The sequence below is a fragment of the Pleurodeles waltl genome, chromosome 9, assembly GCF_031143425.1.
Source record: "Pleurodeles waltl isolate 20211129_DDA chromosome 9, aPleWal1.hap1.20221129, whole genome shotgun sequence".
In the NCBI taxonomy this organism is placed as follows: domain Eukaryota; kingdom Metazoa; phylum Chordata; class Amphibia; order Caudata; family Salamandridae; genus Pleurodeles; species Pleurodeles waltl.
In genome coordinates, this window is record NC_090448.1 from 881,358,426 (window position 1) to 881,382,178 (window position 23,753).

A 23,753-nucleotide genomic window follows, 5' to 3' on the forward strand; every position below is an offset into this window, starting at 1 on the left:
CTCCCTCAGTTCTCTGTGGAAATGACAAACCTAATTTCTACAGAAATTCAGTCTCTTCTTCGAAAACACGCAATTGTCCCCTGTCATCTCGACCCTTCAGGTTTCATCAATTCAGTTTTTCTAGTTCAAAAGAAAAACACAAAGATGCGCCCAGTCATCAACTTAAAGTATTTCAATCATTTTGTCGTTTATCACCATTTCAAAATGGAGACCATGTTGCATCTCCGGGATTATCTCCTTCAGTGCGACTGGATGGTTCTTTTGGACATACAGGATGCATATTTTACTGTTCCCATGCATCCAGATTACAGGAAATACTTACAATTTCAATGGCTAAACCAGACTTTTCATTTTTCCTGTCTTCCTTTCAGCTTCTCTTCCACTCCCTGGTGTTTCACAAAGCTCAAGAAGCCGGTTGCAGCCTTTCTCAGAGCTCAAGGAGTCAGGTTAATCATTTACTTGAACGATATCCTCATCATGAACCAAGACCTTTTTCTCTTCAATCTCATGTCCAGTTAGCTTGTTCTCTTCTATCAGCTCTCAGCTTTCTCATCAACAACAAAAAGTCTTCTCTGGTTCCAGTTCAACAAACAAGTTTCTAGGTTTTCTAATGGACTCCGTCTCTGCTACTCTACATCTTCCTTAAGCAAAAGTAAAATCCATAAAACCTGAGATTCTTCAAACTTTGCGCAAATCGCTCATATCCATAGGAACCTTAGCAAGGAAAGTAGACCTTCTTTCTTCTTCAAATCAGGCCATTTTTCCAGGCCCTCTTCAATACAGAGCACTTCAAACACTAAAGATACGTCATCTTCAAAAGGGTTTTCCTTACTCAGACATCGCTCTAGATCAGGAACCACACGCAGAATTACAATGGTGGATAAACCATTTAAACGCCTGGAACGGCATCAGCCCCAGATCTTGTATTAGAATCAAATGCAAGCTGTTCAGGGGCCGACCAGGGGAGCTTGGTGTGGTCCAATCTCGACTGTTTCACATCAACTGTTTAAAGATGCTTGCCGGCTCCTTCGCGATAAAAAGCCTAGCAAAAGAGAGTTTGTTGTTCAGTTCTTCTCAGGATGGACAACATATCAGCGGTCCGTTATATCAATCATTTGGGAGGCAGAAAATCCAAACCTTTAGCAGAATTAGCAAAAGGGTTTTGGGACTGTTGCCTCCTAAAAAGGATTTAGGTTCATGCAAAGTACCTGCCGGGCAATCTAAATACAGTGGTAGATTGTCATCCTCGATATCTTTAAAATTCAAGAGATTGGAGACTTCATCACAAGATTTTTAGGGCTATTTTTCGGAAATGGGGTCCTTTCCAGATTGATCTATTTGCGTCTTGTCTCAACTGCCTCAATTCTTCAGTTGGCGTCCAGATCCCTTAACGGTAGCCTTCGATGACTTCTCTCAGGATTGGTCAAGCTCTCTCAACTACGCATTCCCTCTGTTTATCATGATAAACAGACTTTTGGCTCAGGTAAGATGTCAACTGGCAGTGGTGGTCCTCATAGCCCCCTTTTGGAAATCCCATGTGTGGTTCCCTTCCCTTCTGGAGTTGTCAACAGACTTCCCTTTTCTGCTCCTGTCCTTTCCAGACCTCCTCTCCAATCCCCTCAGCCTTCCTCACAACTTGATTCTAGAGAATCTTCTTACCCTCTCAGCGTGGAAACTATCAGGCATTCCCAACCAATCCCTTCTATTTCGGCAGAGGCTTCAAACTCCATCGAACACTCTTGGGCTCCAGGTACAAAGAAGGCGTACAGATCAGCATGGTCCTTATGGCATAGCTGGTGCATGGGAAAACATATTGATTCCCTTTCAGTCGATGTAACTTTTATCATTAATTTCCTTGCAGCAGTTAGCCATTTCCTCTTCTCACCCTTACATCAATGGAAAACCAGTTGGCAAACATCCTCTGGTCTGTCGTCTGTTAAAGGGAGTAAAGTTTTTTAATCCTCCTATAACAAAATACCGTTCTTTGTGGGATGTCAATGTTGATTTCAATCTTTTCTTATCTCGCCATTTTACATCATCACATGTCTTATTTAATATTCATAGACGTACCAAGAATAATCTGTCATCAGTCTTTTAATCCCTATTTTCCTGATCATCCTAAACTATGTGTAAGTCAATGTCTGAAGATATATGAACAAAAGACAGCCGATTTGAGATCTTCCTCAGCATCCCAACTCCTTATTTCTGTTAAGAAACCATTTAAGCCTGATTCCTCTCCAAATCTTGCTTGTTGGGTAAAGTGGATTATGTCCTTGGCGGGTATCGACACCTGCTCCTTTGGAGCCCAATCTTCCAGGAGTGCTATGACTTCGAAAGCTTTTTGGGCTGGTTCTCGGCTCGAGGACATTCTCAAATCGGCTGACTGGTCTAATGATAATGTGTTTTATTGTAAACCAGTACAACATGCCTCTTCAACTGTGACTAATGTGTTTTAAACAAGCATAATAAGAGCCTCTGATCTTGCCATAAAATGTAGATTTTCCTAGTAATTCATGAAGGAAAGTCTTAAGTTTATTAAAGATATGGAGGCGAATATTATCCCACCTCAACACTTACTGATCAATTGTTTTTTCTCCCTCCCTAGCAGCATCATCAACTCCTTCATAGGCTTCCTCCTAAGCACCTCCTTCCTGTTCATCACCATTTGAGCTTTCCTGCAGCTCCAGCTCTTCAGTGCTACCATCTGCAGCCAGGCGTCCTCGTTTTCTCCAAATCCAAGTCTCAGTTTGTGAACTTTTTAAAAGACTTTTTAGCTGTGGTTATGGCAGTTTGCATTTTTTTCTCCATTTTACCTTTCTTTATTACTTTCTGACTCTCGCATGATAAAAGAGGGCTGTCAACAGTCAAGATGAGTATTAATGGGTATTCTGGCCCGTGATTGGTTCGTGTCTATGGACTACATGTTTCTTTCCATATGCCACGTTCATTTGCCTTTTGGGATTTGTAGTTTTTCTGTCTTGACTGCTGCTACTGAATTAAATAAGAAAAGAAAAGCATAATACTCGCCTCCATGTCTTTAATAAAATTAAGTATAAATTACTAGGAAAATCGCTATGACAAAAAGTAAAAAAAATTTCAAGCTTGCTGATCAGGTAAGCCCAAAGTCCCTGGCAGCAGTACACATGGAGGGAAAAAAAACTCTCTCTCTCATGATGCCATATGCATTCTGTTCCTTGTCAGTAGCTGTGAACCCTGAAGCCTACAGACCTACTTATAAAGCTGGGAGAATGTTAAATGTTATGTAGCAGCTATCGAGAACAAAAACATTTAAAGCCAAAAGTTCCATATGTTGACACTTCGGTTTGATTATATTTTGCTTCTGAATCATAGTTTATCAAAATGAAAATAAATAAATTATGTTATTTCCTCCATTCAGAACAGTGAGAGAGCCCGGTGTTGGTTTAACTTGAATAGTTGATGCACATCCTGAGAAGTATGCCAAACAGTCAAGGAAAGACCAGAGTGGAATTTCACAATGTAACCCTTTCCACGGAAAGCAGAGCAAAAAGTTGGCTTTAGCACTAGTGGTTAGGGATTTTCTTCTGCTGTGCCGCATTAGTGTTCATCTCTTCAGAGTGGAAGCAGATTGACAGTGGAGTTCTTCCAAGCATTTAAAGCTTTTTGATATCTTGGAATTGACTGAAAAGACGGAATGGTTATGTCATGCCAACATTCTCAGAGGTTGACTGTACAAGGTGACAGGAAATAACTTCCTTAATCCAAAGAGCTCAGTGTTTGGATTACCATCTGTGGTAAATTTGGGTCAAGGCCAATGTAGGAAAACATCTTACAGTTTGTAAGCTGAATGCTTTAAAATGCCGCCAAATGAACAGAAAAGTCACAATGTAGAGCCAAAGTATGACCGTGTAGCATTTTTGCACCTTTAAAGATTTCCTGAATCAAGACAAGAGTGGATACTGTGCCTACAGTTAGCACACTGCCTGAATGTTCCTCTAGCCCCAAGGGCCCTAAACTGGTACTGAGACGTAAAATAAGAACAAAGAATTCAGAGACTGCAGTTCACAAGCTTGGTAGCTACAGGCTTGTCTGTCCTGAGTATTGATCTGCCAGGTGGTGTGATGGGATCCAATAATGCACACAACATTTATAAAGTTTAAATGTTTATTTCTTCTTAGCTCAAAACCATCTGCACCAGCAAGGGAGAACCTAACACCTTCCTTGACAGTCCTCCTCAGTAAGTGCTGCCCCACATTCTTCAAATTAGATCATACATTCTACCACCAACATTCTGGGACCTCATAACATTATGAGATCTAATCAAATAAGCTTACAAGCCTATACAAACACAACACATCCTTCCCTCATAAAAATGTAAACAGTTAACTTACAATAGATTTATTGAACACCTTATAGAGTGAAAAAATGTCCGTGAATACAGCTGTATCATTTTAAAACTTGACCTAGGTAATATATATTAACGTGTGAAGACGAATATCCAAAATATAATTAATAAGCATCAACTACATCTGAACATCGAACACATACTGTTTAACCTAAGACTGCATATAACCGAAGATTGCATTATACCATTTTATTCACTGCTACAAAACAAATCATCAAAATGTTTAGGTTTCATACTTATCTTTCCTGATCTGGTCATTTCTTGTTTGCTTTCATCACTGATAGTGTTGTCATTGCTCTCCACACTCATCCTTGGTGAGCTTGTTGTGAAAAGGTGCCAGTGCTCTCATATCATAACAAGGTCTCCTTGACTGACCTTGTTGTAATAGGATGTGATTTTTGCTACTGCTTTTGACACATCTTCGCATAAGTGGGCATATCCTCCATCCAACTTACGTTCTTCTTTCTGGCACACCACTGTGTTTCCAGAGCTTCTCTCTGGTAGTTCCCTTTGAACGGTGCCAATCTCTTGGCATGCCACACCTTCCCATCACTTAGTAAAGCCGAATTACACAGGATTTTAACCACCCTTACAGGTTCTGAATACTGACTCTCTCCCTTAATCACCAATCTTCCCTTCTTCACTTTCACAACATCTCCCACTTTTAGTGTTCCCATCCTCTGCTATCGTAGAAAAGGGACCTGGACCAAGCTATCACACTGAACTTGTATCCTGCCCTGCCAGATGCATAGCTTATCTTACCACTGAGATATGCAAAGTTTTCACTGTGCACATTAACCCTACTTACAAGGACTTGAGCAGAGCACTCAGAGTGTCCTTCTGGACTGCCATGCCCCCACACAGCTTTATCATCACTGTGACGTGCACTAATCTCTCACAGTGTAGTTCCACCCCACCCTTCCAAACGCACAGCTATCTTTGCACTGAGACAGGCAAAGAGCTCCTCACAACGCTCTTGTATTCTGGCCTGCCCTACATAAAAGTATTCTAGCTTGGGATCTGCAGCAGGCTCTCCTTGCCCTGTCCCAAGCAATGCTATCCAAGCATTGAGATATCCATCATGCTCTCCTGATTTTCCCCATGCACAGATTTCCTATTACTGAGAGCTTCATGGAGTTCTCACTATGAAGCTCTATCGGTCCCTCTGGAATGAACTGATATTTCTGAACTGAGACACTGAAAAAAAGGCTCTTAGAACTACCAAGCAGTTACAACATATTTGTCCTCCATTGTGCCATGTACCCATATCTTATTATTAAAAAGAAAAATTGTGATGTATTTATTGTGAATCAAGGGAGACTAAAACGACGAGGGGAGATACAAGAAGAAAAGTACATCACAAGATTGTATGTAGAGAATATGGTAATTACAAGAAGAAGAAGAACTAAGTGAAAATGCATGAAAACAAACGAGTGCATAAGAAAGGTCTTAAAGTGAACCAAAAGCACTTGAAAAACAGATGGGTGCCATAGAACAGTATGAAAAGCTTTGCATAAGGGAGACACGAATAAGGGAATGCCGACTACCTACAGGAGTGGATTTGGAGGCCAGTGAAGCTCAAACACTTTACACGTGAAGAAAGTCTTAACATTTGAGTACTACTTTCAAACCTATAGTGTTCTCAATCGAGAGTTCGTGAGAATGCTGTCAAACTTGTCACTTCACTACATGGATCCAAATGGCACAATTAATTTATTTTTTACAGGGCAAGTAGATTTCTGAAGCATCTACTCCTATTTGCAAGTAGGCATTTCATAAAATTCCACATCCCTGAATTAAAAATTGTTTACTTTTACTTCTACATAACTCTCGCAGGTTTCTCTGATAATAGGATAACAGGTCTGAGTAATATGAAAACAAACTATTCTAAGATGGCCGCCATGTTCGCGATGTTTGTAGTGGGCCCTTTTCTCTTTCTACTATAAGAATATTCTAATTGTGGGTTTGAAACTCAGGGTCGGCATTGGCTAAATTGCCGACACCAACCAGATTTAAGAAGACATCCGTCTTCTCTTAAATGCACACACCTTCGTTGGTATTGCAACGAAGCAATACGGGACGTGGATTGCTATTATGCAAACGTTACGAGGATACAGGTTAGTTTTGAAGGTGTTACGGCTAGCTTGCCTTGGGGATGCCCCATTGATTTTCATTACTCATTGGCCACATAGTTATGTGGGACATTCCTGTTTTATACTATCATGGACAAGACATATTCTTTTGGATATGGTTTTCTGACTTTATTATACCTTTGATATTGATTCAGGTTTGAATATTCTCTCTCATATCATGACTTTATTTAATATCGGCGATACATTTTCTTATGTGACTTTCTATTTGTGGCCTGACATTGTTATGGCCAAGCACTATGAACAACATATAGAGGTTAGTTTCATTTGTGACGTGATGTATCTATATGGAGTTAAATTGTACTTTGTAGGGAACCAGGTTTCATGTTATCGTGACGGTTTAGATATTTTGCTTTGATTGGATTACGGTTCCTTTGATAAGAAGGATATGATAAATAAAGGCCATAACATGGCCTGTATCAGCTACTAATATGTGCATACATGTTCTTTTCATTTATTTGTAGGACCAACTATAAGCTGATGAACTAAAATTATATTATCAAAAAAATGAAAATCAGTTGCAGTTTTTTTGTACAATGAACAAGCTTAGTGAGGACAATACCAAGGTTAGTGGGGTACCAGATTTTGAATATAGGTAACACATATGGTCTACATTTTGACAGTTGATGATTGGATCTCTTCCCCTGTTTCTCTATCATTTAGAGATTTGAATATCATTTGGAGATACAAATGGTAAATGGAGAGATTAAGGTACTTTCCCTTCAAAACTCTTTTTGGGGGTTACATAGGTCTCTCTTTTATACTTAAAAATAGTGACTCACCTTCACATTCATATCATATTTCATCCCTATCACTCATACTTACTATATCATTTTATTAATCTCAAAGACTAATTTGGGATGTAGGTTCTCCATGGCACTTTTTCTATTCCAACACACTTTTGGTGCAGGTTGACTAACTGTGATCCTTTCTTTAGTCTTTGGACTTGTTTTTCAGATTTTGTATTGTTGAATTATGATTTATCAGCCTTGAAGAAGTCCAATGTGTGGACGAAACACGTGTCGGCTGATGTTACATGTGGATTCGACAAAATATCATCCGGTCCTTTGACTCATAGTTTATTTCTGTGTTACATTATGGACTCTTATTGTATCTATTCACATTATGGGGGTCATTTTGACCTTGGCGGACGGCGGAGGCCGTCCGCCAAGGTACCGCCGCTGAATGACCGCACCGCGGTCAAAAGACCGCGGCGGCCATTCAGACATTTCCTCTGGGCCGGCGGGCGCTCTCCAAAAGAGCGCCCGCCGGCCCAGAGGAAATGCCCCTGCAACGAGGACGCCGGCTCAGAATTGAGCCGGTGTAGTTGCAGGGGTGCGACGGGTGCAGTTGCACCCGTCACGTATTTCAGTGTCTGCTTAGCAGACACTGAAATACTTTGCGGGGCCCCCAGGGGCCCGCGGCACCCCCTACCGCCATCCTGTTCCTACAGGATGGCGATAGGGGGTGTCAGAATCCCCATGGCTGCGGAGCGTGCTCCGCAGCCATGGAGGATTCACAAGGGCAGTGGTAAACCGGCGGGAGACCGCCGGTTTACCCTTTCTGGCCGCGGCTGAACCGCCGCGGTCAGAATGCCCTCGGGAGCACCGCCAGCCTGTTGGCGGTGCTCCCGTGGTCGGTGACCCTGGCGGTCACCGGCCGCCAGGGTCAGAATGACCCCCTATGTCTTTTATGTTGATTGGTTGTCTACTGTAGGGGTTTAGTGTTGTATGTTATTTATTATTGTCACCAATTTTTGAAATAAACATTTTCATTATACTAAATTATGTGAACCTACATTGCTTGAGGTTAATCATATATGAATGTTTATGGATTGTGGACAGTCTATCACAATTTACTAATTATATAGTCATATTTGACTTTTTGATTATCAATACCTTAGAAAAAAGAAAGAAAGAAAGAAAAAAATTGTTGTGCTCTGCTAGTACATTTTGTTTGGTTCTATTGTTACGGTCTTTTCTTTGAAAAACAGGAAAGCACATCAGGGCAACGATGTGCATTAGTGTATGAGCACTACCTAACAGCATTTATACTTGGGTAAATTAGGAAATGTGCATTGATACTGTTGCTTAGTGTTGCCAAATTTGTTTTTCTCTTATAACTCTCGCAATGCAACTGCACCATGCAGTTACCACTATATTGAGATATCAGCAGAGCTCTTAAAACGTAAGCCTTTATCCCACCCAGCATAAACTGATACATCAGCAGTTAAATATCCGCAGCGCTCTTGCAAGGCAACACCCTTATGATCTGACGTTATCACAGCAGGAAAACTTCCACATTTAAGGCAGCTATATCAAGAATTAAAATGTATACTAGTATCTCAGTCCTAATGCCCTTACAATACGCAAAAAAAAAAAATTGTTCTCAAAGTATTTTGATAGGGAACAGAAGCATATTTGTCCTTGTGTTGGCTCTGGTTCTCAATACTGCTATTACACAGCTCTGTATAACCTTGTTTAATAGATTTGAATATTACATACAAAAACATATCCTTTAATCCTTCCTATGACAACAAAAGAGCTGGGTAATAATACAATGGTTTATTACCACAAAGCAAATCATTATAATTGTGCTATGTAGTTTTTCTAATGTATCTGTCTAGGCAAGTGTGAAACAAAATTAACTACATAAACTGGTGTAAGAAAAAGGATTCCAGCACTAGGGATACAGGGACTGTTTTGTGTGCTGCAAGAGAAGTATGAGTTGTGCAAATTCTGCAGGCATAAGTGTATGATCTTCAAGTCACTGGTTCCAATCCTTTATTTTAGCTCACAAGTTTAGACATTTCTTTGCAACCTGCAGGTCACAGGTTTCAGTCTTAGTAGAATAGATCAAATTGCTAATGCACTGTCTGTAGACTGCTGCACGAGTTCTCACAGTCGGCCTAATTAGGATAGCTGAGAAGGTAAAGCACTTGCTTCAATGATGTGAGTAACCTGCAGTTCGCATGCTTGAATGTGCATAATACATTTCAGGACACGTACACGTGCTCCAAATCCATTAAGACAAAGGGGTTAAATGGCCTGCTGCAGAGATCTGCGTGCATCCTGCATGCTACAATGACATTTAGTGATCCTGCTGCCAATATCTCCAATAACCTGTCCACTACCGGTTTTAACTGAAGCAACACCAGCACAACTATAGTTAGAACTATTAAGATGCAGCCTGCATACCACAGGGTTTCAGCCTGCGGTGTTAACAGTCTAGCATCTAAAACCCTGCAACCAACTTGGACACCTGATTGGATTAGAGGATGACCGAACTAACTGAGAACAGTTCCAACAAGGCCAAATAGACTTTTGCCATGATGAAGGACTTAATCTCCACCACTGTGAGCCTCATGATTGTCACTCCATCACAGGATCTCTGCATGCAGCTCTCCAACTACTTCAGCCACAAAATTTGCAACTTATACGACTTTCCTCCCCAACGGGACCTCATCACCCTCCAATACAATGAGAAGGACACTATAGACACTGCCATGACCTGCTGATCCACTGTCACCTTGAGAGAAACCACACCCATCATGTGCTCCATCCACATGGGAGACAAATTGGACCCTTGTCCACACTTCGTCTTTTCCAAAGGGAGTCAGGCCCACCAGCACCTCACTCACTTCAATATTCAACAACTCCCTTGTCACCGTCACCTTCCTGATACCAGGAAACATGCTACCACACTATCTCTTCTGAAGAAATCTTCCACCAGACCTGAAGATTCTGGATAACTACAGGCCGATATCCTTGCTTTTCCACTTGGGTAAAGTCTTGGCAAAAACTCATCAACAAACAACTGACTGACCAACTCAACTACAAACACCTTCTAGATCCCTCTCAACCAGGATTCAGGCCCAATCACAGCACCAAGATCACCTTCATTGCCGCCACCCTGCTGATTATGGATAATAGAGACACAGCAGCAGACATCCTGCTCAACCACATAGCCACATTCGACCCCGACTCCCACCCAATCCTCATACAATGCCTCCATGAAACAGACAGAGGCTGAGCTTTACTCAGATGGGTCACCTCCGTCCTCACTGGGTACACCCGGTCAGATCACCCTGGCCCTATCTACCTTTGCAGCTGCCATACTGATCTACAGAGTCCCCCAAGGATCCTCACTCAGTTCCACGCTGTTCAATATCTACATGACACAGGTTGCCAACATCACCCAGGCCCATGGAATCAGAATCATCTCGTACGCAGATGACTGATCAGCTCTCTGACAACACCTGGATCAAGTTCACTGACTGCATGTCTGAAGTCTCCAACTGGATGAAGACCAGTTGTATGAAGCTCAACTCCAACAAGACAAATGTTTTACTCTTCGGAAAGACATCTCAGCATGGTGCCCATCGGAACTACACTGACACTCAATCTGTCAAACCAAGCCTGGAACCTAGGAATAGTGGTAGGTAGTCAACTCTCAATGACCTGCAAATGAACACAGGTGCATCCTCCTGGCTTCACACTCTTAAGCTCCTCGGAAAATGTTTCAATATGCTACCAATCAACACTCGAAGAATCATTACAAAAGCTGTGATCACCAGCAAGCTGGACGAAGGGAAAGCACTATATCGGCATCACCGGTCATCTCACCACGAGACTCCAGGTCATTAAAAAAATGCAGCAGCCCAACACAGACTCAAACTCCCACCCCACATGTTCTCACATCTCAAATTACTCCATTGCTCCCAGTTCACAAATGTGTTCTCTTCGGGCTCCTCAAACATTCAAAGCCTCGCACAATCTAGAACCCATTTACATGAACAATCACATCAGCTTCCACAGCCGAACCAGAAACCTCAGCTTGGCTGACCTACCCCCCCCATGGATCTGAAGATCCAGAGCCAGCATGTGCGCTTTCTCATACCTGGCTCCTAATGTCTCGAAAAACCGGCCCCGCTGCACATTAGAACCAGTAGCTCAGCCTTTGAATATTGTAAGAAACTGAAAACCTGGGTATTCCAATAGGCCCCAGGTAGGCCTGTCCCTCCTTTTTGAGGTACCAGGATACCCTGCTGGATGATATGCACGTCATAAAAATACACCTAACATAACAAAGTATTTATTTCGTCCTCCAGCGACTGTGCCAATGGTTGCAGAACAAATGGGCTGGTTATTTTGAGAGCTATTCTGAAGTATGCACATCTAGTTACCATGCATTCGAAGGATATAACCATACAGCTCTCAAGCTGGAGATACCTTGTTTATTTACAAGCCTACCCTACCCTGAGATGATACCTGGGATGACCCTAGCAGGGAGCTTTCAGAATGGTGATGTTTTAGGTAATATTCTTCTCTAGATAATCATGCTGCTGGCGCAATGTGAGATCAAGCTGAAATCTGATTAATGGCGATGTAACTTACGTACACTGATTCAAGCAATGTTCTAATAAAGTGATTAGAAGGAAGAAATTTAGAATCTCATGCTTTCATTAAACGGACTAATAGTTTTTAGGCAAATATTTTTCCAAACATGTTAGTATGCTGCGGCGGGGAGGGAGCATACAGTGGCAAGGCAATTAGTGGAATATGTGGCAAGGCAGTTAGTGGAATATGTGTCAAGCCACTGAAAGCTCAAGCCAGGCTCGAGCCTGAAGCTTTGTTCTGACTCAGCTGGAGGTCCTGTTGAAATCTCAAGCCCAAAACGTGCCAAGCTTCTATGTGGCATCTGCTTGCCTCCCTACCTCTACTGAGGATGTAACGTTACGGCCTGAGCTGCAGAATGCTGAAACTGGGGAACCAGGGCTCAGATTTATCAAGGGTTTGCATTGCTTTCTACTATGACACGAAGAGCCACCTTGTGTGGCATAGTAAATATGGAGTAACATGTGGGGAAGGTCTTGCATGGGTGAAGCTTGGGGGTTACCACGCATCTACACATGCTATTTAGTGCATTTCAAGATTTAAGAAGACTAGTAAACCTGTGAGTGCGTTAAAATGCTATGCCTTCCTAAGTGAGGAATAACAAGGAGCAATGTGGTTTTTATTTTCTCCTTTTCTCATTATTTCCTCTTTCTACGTGTGCTGTACTATGCAGTACACATAGAAAAAGGAAAATGTCTCTGGGGAATGTTATTGTGGAGGGAGGTGTCCCTTCCTGCACAAAAGCAAATCTGGCTGTAAGACAGGCACTGTTGCACCATGGCGCAAGGTTTTCTGCATTGGCACTTAGCAGCCACAAGTGCATCAGCGCAGAGATAGAGCAGGAATGCACCCTATTTTAGTACATATGACCCATTACTGCTCTATTTCAAGCAGCGCATAAAGCTGTCTAGCTGCACTGCGCCAAATCTTAGTAAATCTGAGTCTAGATTTGAGTTTTGGTGTTGGCTCAACATCCTGTGATTCTGGGCAAATCACTTAATCTGCCCTGCCTATAAACAATGAATGGGACCTATTGTAAAGTAATAGGTGCTCATGTAAAGCTCGCCAACACCTTTGGTTAGAGTTAGAGCATATGAAAAATGCATAGACGTAAAAACGAAGCCTTAACATAAGGAAAGACAAATAGATACCCATTAACTGGCTGATTTGCACAAAGTGAATCCTGGATAAATCCCAGCTTCCCGCTTAAACTGTGAGATCTTAGTCAAATATTTTATTTAATCAAAAATCCTTTTTTCCGTTACTGCCTATGAAATCACTTTCAAATATGTGAGCTCAGAGTACCAGTTGTACAAAAACCTACTGTTTGATTTAATGGACTATAGTGTTGCTCTATAATAATTTTACATGTCTTGCTTCACTAATGGTACAAGTTTGAAAGCTATCACTTTTAACAGCTACTTTCCAGTGCACTGTTATAAGGTGAAGCATAAATCTCAAGGCTTCCACATGTTAAGTACACTATTTTGAATTTTTATGAGACTTTTTCATATTTTACCTGATGTTTGTTGTATAATTTACGTACATTTTCTCGGCTCTTGGATGGCCTATAAGAGCCCAGCCAGCTCTGACCTCCCTGTTAATTAGTTGTCTCGCCCACCTCTAAATGTGCCACCACCCCCTCACCTTGACGAGGGCCCTCTGAGGTCTCATTACGTCACTGGGCCAAAGACCACAGAAACCAGGTAAGGCACACAAGATGAGGCAGAGAAACAGGACACAGAGGTCAGAGTGCATATGGTTAAGACAGGGCAGCAGATAATGGTTTTAAGCAGAGTACTGAGCCTCGAGAAGGGCGTAGTGCGTAAAGAACATGAGTGACAAAGAGACAACTGTGAGAATAAACAGAAAGTCTTTACCTGGTGCTTCCTCTGTTCCCTCCAGTAGGATGTCTTTTGTGAAGTTGGAGATCTGGCCTGTAATGGAGGACAGGCTCCCGCCTACCTGCCCAAGGGACTGGCCGAGACCAGAGCTTAGGCCTCCCAACCAGGAAGACATGGCGAAGACTGAAGATCAAGTATGGACAGAAATGAAAAGCGGCAGTGCGGCCCAAGCCAAACCCTCACAAACGGGTAGCCATGTGACAGATTAAACAATCACAAAACTAGGGGAGCAAAATCAAAACATTAAAAACAATCCACTAAAAGGAAGAGCTGTCACCATTTATCTGACGTCAGAAAAGAATGATTGGAAGGTGGTAGCAGGAACCTGTCACCCCGCAGGTGAGTGTAAAGATGGGGTAACAACAAATTGTCACTGAAAAGTCTGGTCAGAAAGTGTCATTGGTTGTATGAGGTTTGGGAGGAGGGGCTGCCCATAACTCTTTCACGGTGAGTGGGAGAGGGCTGTCAACGCCCCAGCTTCAGATGAGCTCCCAGAATCCCGACTCCCTCCGCCTCTTCTGTCCGGACCGCCGCTGGTATCACTAGAGTACCTCGCTCCTCCCCCTCACCGCCAGCTCAACAGCAGCCATTGACAGATCTCTGTAGTCCAGGCAGGGAGCGACGTGTCCCGGATAGAGAGAATGCCGGGATACTGGAGGAACGTGGCCAGCTGCCATCCTATGCAACGCAAACGAAACCAAGAAATTGACGTTTCGTTAGTAGACAGAAAAGAAGGACCAAACTAGCACATCCCCCCGGGAAACCTCTACCGGTATAACGAAACTGTCAATAACTTATTGCAAGGATAATCAACAACAAACTTTCAAACATAATATAAGATTTTTCAGATATGAAAAGGTACTTTAAATCAGTGTGAGTTTTGTGTGTGAGATATATATGTATAAAAGGATTCACGTTTTTTGCAGGGCTTTAAGAATTTTATGTCAGGACCTGAGGCTCCAATTTTATGACAAGACCGGAGGCTCCTATTATGCGTTTCTTTTCTCTCTTTAATAAATGAGCAGCAGTCAAGAAAAACTACAAATCCCATAAGGCTTAACACAGACAGCCAATGGGATTAAAAACGTAGTACAAAACACATATGAACCAATAGTAATAATGCCATGCCATTGTGATGTCACTTGACTGCAAGCAGCCCTCTTTTCTTGCTGCTGCAGTCAAGATAAGTTGCATTTTTCATATACTCATGTTTTTTTCTCTATTTACTTAATACACGGTACTTTCATGTTTACATGTCTATCGTTGTTAAAACATATTATGTTGTCTGCAGGTTGCCGCACAAGTTTACATTATTCCTCTTTATTAATTTGCGTTCGTTCTGACACAGCGGTCGCGCTGTTCTGAGCTGAACGTTTCGGGGGTTTGTTTACATTCTAGCGAGCTCTGCGCGCGCGTCTAGCATTCCTCACATTCTTTTGCCTCAGGCAGCAACTGTCATTCGGTTTGCTCCTGAGGCGAAGGACCTGTTCAGGAGTGCGCGCTCCGTCAATTAACTTTCCGAGTTGTTTCCCTTTTGGTAACAACATTGCGTTGTGCCAATACGGCATTTAGTTCATTATCTAACCTCTACCGACGTACAGGTTTGGCTTTTTTCCAACCATTTTTTCTTCGAGTAACCCTCGTTTTCCTGGCAAGTTTTTCTTCAGTAACTTTAGTAACTTTATTTCAGCCTCATTTTTTCCCCTTTACTACAGTTTTTCTGTACCTTGATTTAATTATAATTCTTATTTATTTTTTGTTTTATTAATATTTTTTCCTACCATGGAACCTGGCACTTCCACAATGGAACAGGATGTTTCCACTGAGTTAGAAGACATAAGACATGAACTCTGTAATTTCATTAGGAGTTCTGTCCATCAGGCAGTTTCGTCCTTTATACAAAAATTATCAAAAAATCTGGAAAACAATTTTTCAAATTTATTATCCAAATCTTCGGCCCAGACTGCGGGGAATGCAGTAAACGTCCACCAACAAAGCCAGGTGTGGGGACGCAAAAGGAAAGTGAGTCCATCTCACACATGCCAGAGGACGCGGTTCCTCACAAGGCTCCTGCCAAGGAGTATAATAATATGGCCTCAAAATCTTCTTTAAAACGTAAATTTAAAGAAAGTAATGTTCTTCCTGTTATTACTCCCGTCATTCAGGATACAGATGAGGACATGCCTGATGTAGATTCAGATTCTTATATATCTGACAAGGACGATGATGATACTTTTTCCATTCCTCCTCCTAAGAAATCAAAAGTAGCCTCAGCTACTCCCTCTCTTTTTGATTCAGAAGGGTTCCCCATGTTTGATCCCTCTCAAATTCATCATCCTTATTCTACGGAGTGGTTCCCAGCTGACCATGTGGGTCGCTATGTGGCTCAAAAATTATTTTCGCCTCTAGATAAACAAACTAGATCCAAGCTGAAGTCAGAATGCCCTCGTCCTGTACTTCCGAAGAAGGCTACCATTACCCCTGCTATTGACCAACAAATGTTGACTTTCATTACTAAGCAGGATAAAGATCCTCGCAAAGGAGTGGACAAAGCGTGGTCCTCTTGTCAGGACAAACTTTTGGACGTTACAGGTCCACTTACTAGGATTTTTGATCTGGTTGAGTCGGCCAGACTAGAGGGTACCTTTTTAGATCCAGAAGAATTATCGTTATGGGTTCAACGTTGCTTCTGTCTTCTGGGGAACTCAAATTCCTCTCTTATTCATGAGAGGCGCAAAGGCCTCCTGTAGGAAAGTACCATCTTGCCTGGCATGTTACCCCCATTTTTCACTGTATATATGTTGTTTTAGTTGTATGTGTCACTGGGACCCTGGTAACCCAGGGCCCCAGTGCTCATAAGTGTGCCTGAATGTGTTACCTGTGTAGTGACTAACTGTCTCACTGAGGCTCTGCTAATCAGAACCTCAGTGGGTATGCTCCCTCATTTCTTTCCAAATTGTCACTGACAGGCTAGTGACCATTTTTACCAATTTACATTGGCTTACTGGAACACCCTTATAATTCCCTAGTATATGGTACTGAGGTACCCAGGGTATTGGGGTTCCAGGAGATCCCTATGGGCTGCAGCATTTCTTTTGCCACCCATAGGGAGCTCTGACAATTCTTACACAGGCCTGCCACTGCAGCCTGAGTGAAATAACGTCCACGTTATTTCACAGCCATTTTACACTGCACTTAAGTAACTTATAAGTCACCTATATGTCTAACCTTTACCTGGTAAAGGTTAGGTGCAAAGTTACTTAGTGTGAGGGCACCCTGGCACTAGCCAAGGTGCCCCCACATTGTTCAGAGCCAATTCCCTGAACTTTGTGAGTGCGGGGACACCATTACACGTGTGCACTACATATAGGTCACTACCTATATGTAGCTTCACCATGGTAACTCCGAATATGGCCATGTAACATGTCTATGATCATGGAATTGCCCCCTCTATACCATCCTGGCATAGTTGGCACAATCCCATGATCCCAGTGGTCTGTAGCACAGACCCTGGTACTGCCAAACTGCCCTTCCTGGGGTTTCACTGCAGCTGCTGCTGCTGCCAACCCCTCAGACAGGCATCTGCCCTCCTGGGGTCCAGCCAGGCCTGGCCCAGGATGGCAGAACAAAGAACTTCCTCTGAGAGAGGGTGTGACACCCTCTCCCTTTGGAAAATGGTGTGAAGGCAGGGGAGGAGTAGCCTCCCCCAGCCTCTGGAAATGCTTTGTTGGGCACAGATGTGCCCAATTCTGCATAAGCCAGTCTACACCGGTTCAGGGACCCCTTAGCCCCTGCTCTGGTGCGAAACTGGACAAAGGAAAGGGGAGTGACCACTCCCCTGACCTGCACCTCCCCTGGGAGGTGCCCAGAGCTCCTCCAGTGTGCTCCAGACCTCTGCCATCTTGGAAACAGAGGTGCTGCTGGCACACTGGACTGCTCTGAGTGGCCAGTGCCACCAGGTGACGTCAGAGACTCCTTGTGATAGGCTCCTTCAGGTGTTGCTAGCCTATCCTCTCTTCTCTCCTAGGTAGCCAAACCCTCTTTTCTGGCTATTTAGGGTCTCTGTCTCTGGGGAAACTTTAGATAACGAATGCATGAGCTCAGCCGAGTTCCTCTGCATCTCTCTCTTCACCTTCTGATAAGGAATCGACCGCTGACCGCGCTGGAAGCCTGCAAACCTGCAACATAGTAGCAAAGACGACTACTGCAACTCTGTAACGCTGATCCTGCCGCCTTCTCGACTGTTTTCCTGCTTGTGCATGCTGTGGGGGTAGCCTGCCTCCTCTCTGCACCAGAAGCTCAGAAGAAATCTCCCGTGGGTCGACGGAATCTTCCCCCTGCAACCGCAGGCACCAAAAAGCTGCATTACCGGTCCCTTGGGTCTCCTCTCAGCACGACGAGCGAGGTCCCTCGAATCCAGCGACTCTGTCCAAGTGACCCCCACAGTCCAGTGACTCTTCAGTCCAAGTTTGGTGGAGGTAAGTCCTTGCCTCACCTCGCTGGGCTGCATTGCTGGGAACCGCGACTTTGCAAGCTACTCCGGCCCCTGTGCACTTCCGGCGGAAATCCTCTGTGCACAGCCAAGCCTGGGTCCACGGCACTCTAACCTGCATTGCACGACTTTCTAAGTTGGTCTCCGGCGACGTGGGACTCCTTTGTGCAACTTCGCCGAGCACCGTTTCACGCATCCTCGTAGTGCCTGTTTCTGGCACTTCTCTGGGTGCTACCTGCTTCAGTGAGGGCTCTTTGTCTTGCTCGATGGCCCCTCTCTCTTCAGGTCCAATTTGCGACCTCCTGGTCCCTCCTGGGCCCCAGCAGCGTCCAAAAACGCCAAACGCACGATTTGCGCCTAGCAAGGCTTGTTGGCGTCCTTCCGGCGGGAAAACACTTCTGCACGACTCTCCAAGGCGAGAGGGATCCGTCCACCAAAGGGGAAGTCTCTAGCCCTTTTCGTTCCTGCAGAAACCTCAGCTTCTTCTGTCCAGTCGAAGCTTCTTTGCACCCGCAGCTGGCATTTCCTGGGCATCTGCCCATCTCCGACTTGCTTGTGACTTTTGGACTTGGTCCCCTTGTTCCACAGGTACCCTAGATTGGAAATCCACAGTTGTTGCATTGCTGGTTTGTGTCTTTCCTGCATTATTCCTCTAACACGACTATTTTGTCCTTAGGGGAACTTTAGTGCACTTTGCACTCACTTTTCAGGGTCTTGGGGAGGGTTATTTTTCTAACTCTCACTATTTTCTAATAGTCCCAGCGACCCTCTACAAGGTCACATAGGTTTGGGGTCCATTCGTGGTTCGCATTCCACTTTTGGAGTATATGGTTTGTGTTGCCCCTATCCCTATGTTTCCCCATTGCATCCTATTGTAACTATACATTGTTTGCACTGTTTTCTAAGACTATACTGCATATTTTTGCTATGGTGTATATATATCTTGTGTATATTTCCTATCCTCTCACTGAGGGTACACTCTAAGATACTTTGGCATATTGTCATAAAAATAAAGTACCTTTATTTTTAGTATAACTGTGTATTGTGTTTTCTTATGATATTGTGCATATGACACTAAGTGGTACTGTAGTAGCTTCACACGTCTCCTAGTTCAGCCTAAGCTGCTCTGCTAAGCTACCATTATCTACCAGCCTAAGCTGCTAGACACCCTATACACTAATAAGGGATAACTGGGCCTGGTGCAAGGTGCAAGTACCCCTTGGTACTCACTACAAGCCAGTCCAGCCTCCTACACCTCCTTATTAAACTAGATCCCAAACTAATCAATTTGGCGACCGTTCAACCTCATATTCAATCAGATGGACAACTTTTTGGAGATTTCTTCATAAAAGACCTCAGCAAATATGTTGCTACTTTTACCTCGTTGGACAAAGCTCAACAGTCCATGAGGAAGATGTTTCACCAATGTGTTTTTGACAGGGCCGGTAGAGGCAGGGGTCGCTTTACCGGCCGCGGATTCGCTAATCAAGGCTCCAGAGGTTACCACAGTTCCTACCAGCAGGACTTCAGACCACAATTCTACCCCCAACGTGGCAGAGGTTATCGCTCCAGGTCTGCCAGACACTCCAGAGTCTCCAACCCAGCAGGTAAGCCCTCATGTTGTTTTTTTCCCGACAGGGGGTCGTATCTTCCATTTTCTGGCAAATTGGCTGGCAATTACCGCAGATGTTTGGGTGTTAAACACGGTGCAAGGTTACAAAATAGAACTTTATTCTACTCCAGTGCAAACTTTTTTCCAACCTCCTCCCCATTTTTCCACAGAAATGGTTAATCTAATATCTCTCAAAGTAAACACCCTGTTACAGAAACAGGCGGTTTCAACCACTCATCCCCATCCGTGGGGATTTATCAGTCCAATTTTTCTGGTTCAAAAGAAGAACAAAAAGATGCGTCCAGTCATCAATCTAAAACATTTCAACCAGTTCGTGGTATACCGGCATTTCAAAATGGAGACAATTCTCCATCTCAGAGATATACTTCTTCAGAACGACTGGATGGTCAGACTAGATCTACAGGACGCTTATTTAGTGGTTCCTGTTCATCCGGAATTCAGAAAATGTCTTCAATTTCAATGGTTAGGTCAAACGTGTCACTTTACCTCTCTGCCATTCAGTCTATCGTCTGTCCCGTGGTGTTTCACCAAACTCATGAAGCCCGTAGTAGCTTTTCTAAGAGCTCAGGGGATAAGACTATTAATTTACCTAGATGACATCCTCATTTTAAGTCAGTCTCCTCAAACTCTTCTAGTCCACTTACAAACGACTTGCTCTCTTTTAGAAGACTTGGGTTTTATAACAAACAGAGAAAAATCTCTCCTAACACCCTCCCAAATCATAGAATTCTTGGGATTCCAGATCAATTCTCTTTCGGCTACCCTTCTTCTGCCTTCGACAAAAATAAAATCTATAAAATCAGAAATTTTACAAATTCTTTGCAGTTCTCTCATTTCTCTCCGAACTTTAGCTCGAATTGTAGGCCTTCTCTCCTCTTCTATCCAGGCAATCTTTCCAGGTCCCCTTCATTACCACTCACTTCAAAGACTGAAGATTCAACACTTGAGAAAGGGGCTCTCGTATTCCTATCTCGTTCCTTTAGACATAGAGTCACGCACAGAGCTTCAATGGTGGATAGACCATTTAGATGCTTGGAACGGGAAAAATATTTTTCCATCAGCCCCAGATCTTGTGTTAGAATCCGATGCAAGTCATCTAGGTTGGGGGGCCTGTTGTGGTCCCATCTCGACTGGAGGTACATGGTCAACTGAGGAGTCCAAATTGCACATCAATTGTTTAGAGATGCTTGCAGGCTCCTTTGCAATCAGAAGCCTAGCAAAACACAAAGTGCATTGTGCAATCCTTCTCAGGAAGGACAATATCTCTGCGGTCAGATACATAAACCATCTTGGGGGTACAAAGTCCAAACCTTTGGCGGATCTAGCCAAGAGTTTTTGGGAGTTTTGCCTCTCAAACCATCTTTCGGTTCATGCAGAGTACCTTCCAGGAGTTCTCAATACTGTGGCAGATTGGCATTCTCGTCACCTTCGAGACTCCAGCGATTGGAGACTTCACCCTTCAGTTTTTCACAACATACAGTCTTTATGGGGTCCGTTTTCCATAGACCTATTTGCATCTCGACTGAACACACAGCTCCCTCAGTTTTACAGCTGGCGCCCAGATCCCTTAGCCTTAGCATCAGATGCTTTCTCACAAGACTGGTCTCATTCCCTCAACTACACCTTTCCCCCTTTCATAATGATCAACAGGGTCCTGGCTCACGCCAGACGTCAGCATGCCTCTCTCATTCTCATAGTCCCGTTTTGGCAATCCCAAATTTGGTTCCCCACTCTGTTGGAACTGTCGATAGATTTTCCCTTATTAATCTGTCCTTCCCAGATCTACTGCTAGACCCTCTTCAACGTTCTCATCCCCTTATTCTGAACAATATCCTAACCCTATCCGCTTGGAACATCTCAGGGGTTCCCAATCTTCCCCTGTCATTTCAGCAGAAGCTTCCCAATACATCTCAAATTCCTGGGCCCCAGGCACCAAAAAAGCCTACAAGGCAGCCTGGTCTCTATGGGACTGCTGGTGTTTGGGAAGGCAAATTGATCCCTTTTCAGCAGATGTAATTTTTTTCGTTAATTTTTTGGCCGCAGGAGCCAGTAAAGGTAAAGCATTCTGCACTATCAATCTTTATAGATCTGCTATTTCTTCCAACCATATTCATGTCAATGGGAAACTGGTAGGCGAACATCCGATGGTATGCCGATTACTGAAGGGAGTAACATTTTCCAAACCTCCTCTACCAAAGTATAATCAGTTGTGGGACGTTAATATTGTTTTAAAATATTTGATTTCTTTTCCAGATAATCCAATTTTATCATTGAAACTATTATCAGCTAAATTAACAATGGTACTATGCTTGATTTCTATTAAACGTTTATCAGATGTTAAAGCTTTGGACGTCTCCAATCGTCAATTCACTCCTTCGGGAGTGTTTTCGGTTGTACGACGTACCAAAACCAACTTATCGTCAGTTTTTTATCCTTATTTTCCGCATCATCCGAAATTATGTGTGGGTCAGTGTCTCAAGGTTTACGAACAAAGGACCGCAGATTTGAGAACATCCTCCTCCCAACTTCTTTTCTCTTTCAGGAAACCCTACAACCCGGTTTCATCTGCTACATTAGCTCGTTGGGTGAGATGGATTATGTCCGTAGCGGGTATTGACATTTCCAGATTTGGAGCTCATTCCTCCAGAGGGGCTATGGCTTCCAAAGCCTTCTGGGCAGGATCTCGTTTGGAGGATATTCTGAAATCTGCAGACTGGTCTAATGATAATACTTTTAAAGTTTTTTAGTGCAAACCTGTTGACAATGTTTCATTGAATGTAATTAATATGCTTTAAACTCGAGTAATAGGAGCCTCCGGTCTTGTCATAAAATGTAGATTTTCCTAGTTTATGACGGAAAGTCTTAATTTTATTAAAGACACGGAGGCGAGCATTATCCCCCCTCTAGTATAACTTTATTTTCCCTCCCTTTCTTCTAGTACCGGTCTCAACCACTCAACCAGCGTCCTAATTGGACCTCTTCACATCATCCGAATGCTCCGCTTCTTTCAAGTTTTGGATCGTCTCCTCCTGTTTTGCCGGACCATTCCTTCCTTTGCAAGATTTTAGACTTTTATTCTGATGTGTTTGCATTTCTTATGTCATTGTTTATTCTTTGTTTATTATTTCCGTTATTCACCACTAATTGACTTTATTCGCAAGAAAAGAGGGCTCCTTGCAGTCAAGTGACATCACAATGGCATGGCATTATTACTATTGGTTCATATGTGTTTTGTATTACGTTTTTAATCCCATTGGCTGTCTGTGTTAAGCCTTATGAGATTTGTAGTTTTTCTTGAATGCTGCTCATTTATTAAAGCGAGAAAAGAAACGCATAATACTCGCCTCCGTGTCTTTAATAAAATTAAGACTTTCCATCATAAACTAGGAAAATCTACATTTTATGACAAGACCGGAGGCTCCTATTATGCGTTTCTTTTCTCACTTTAATCTATAGCAGCAGTCAAGAAGAAACTACAAATCCCATGAGGCTAACACAGACAGCCAATGGGATTAGAAACGTAGTACAAACATATCCACCAATGGTAATACTCCCATGCCATTATGATGTCACTTGACTGCAAGCAGCCCTCTTTTCTTGCTGCTGCATTCAAGATAAGTTTACTGACTCATTTCTCTCATGTCGTTAGTTTTTCTTTATTCTCAATTAAGTTTTATTTCATGACATTGTGAATATTGATATTGGCCCTCATTACGACCCTGGCGGTATAGAACCGCCAGGGCCGCGGCACGCGGGAGCACCGCCGACAGGCCGGCGGTGCCCCGCGGGGCATT

At 43.2% G+C, this 23,753-nt stretch overlaps 1 protein-coding gene across 1 annotated transcript in view; it reads right to left on the reverse strand.

Annotated features, from left to right (window-relative positions):
• Window positions 1-14,447, reverse strand: part of TRIP11 (thyroid hormone receptor interactor 11) — a 354,044-nt gene extending 339,597 nt beyond the window's left edge. Inside the window, exon 1 of the mRNA XM_069208196.1 lies at window positions 13,811-14,447. Within this exon, the coding sequence (XP_069064297.1) occupies window positions 13,811-13,949 (139 nt within the window). The 5' untranslated portion in view covers window positions 13,950-14,447. The remainder of the gene's footprint in view (window positions 1-13,810) is intronic.
• Between the last annotated feature and the right edge of the window lie 9,306 nt (window positions 14,448-23,753).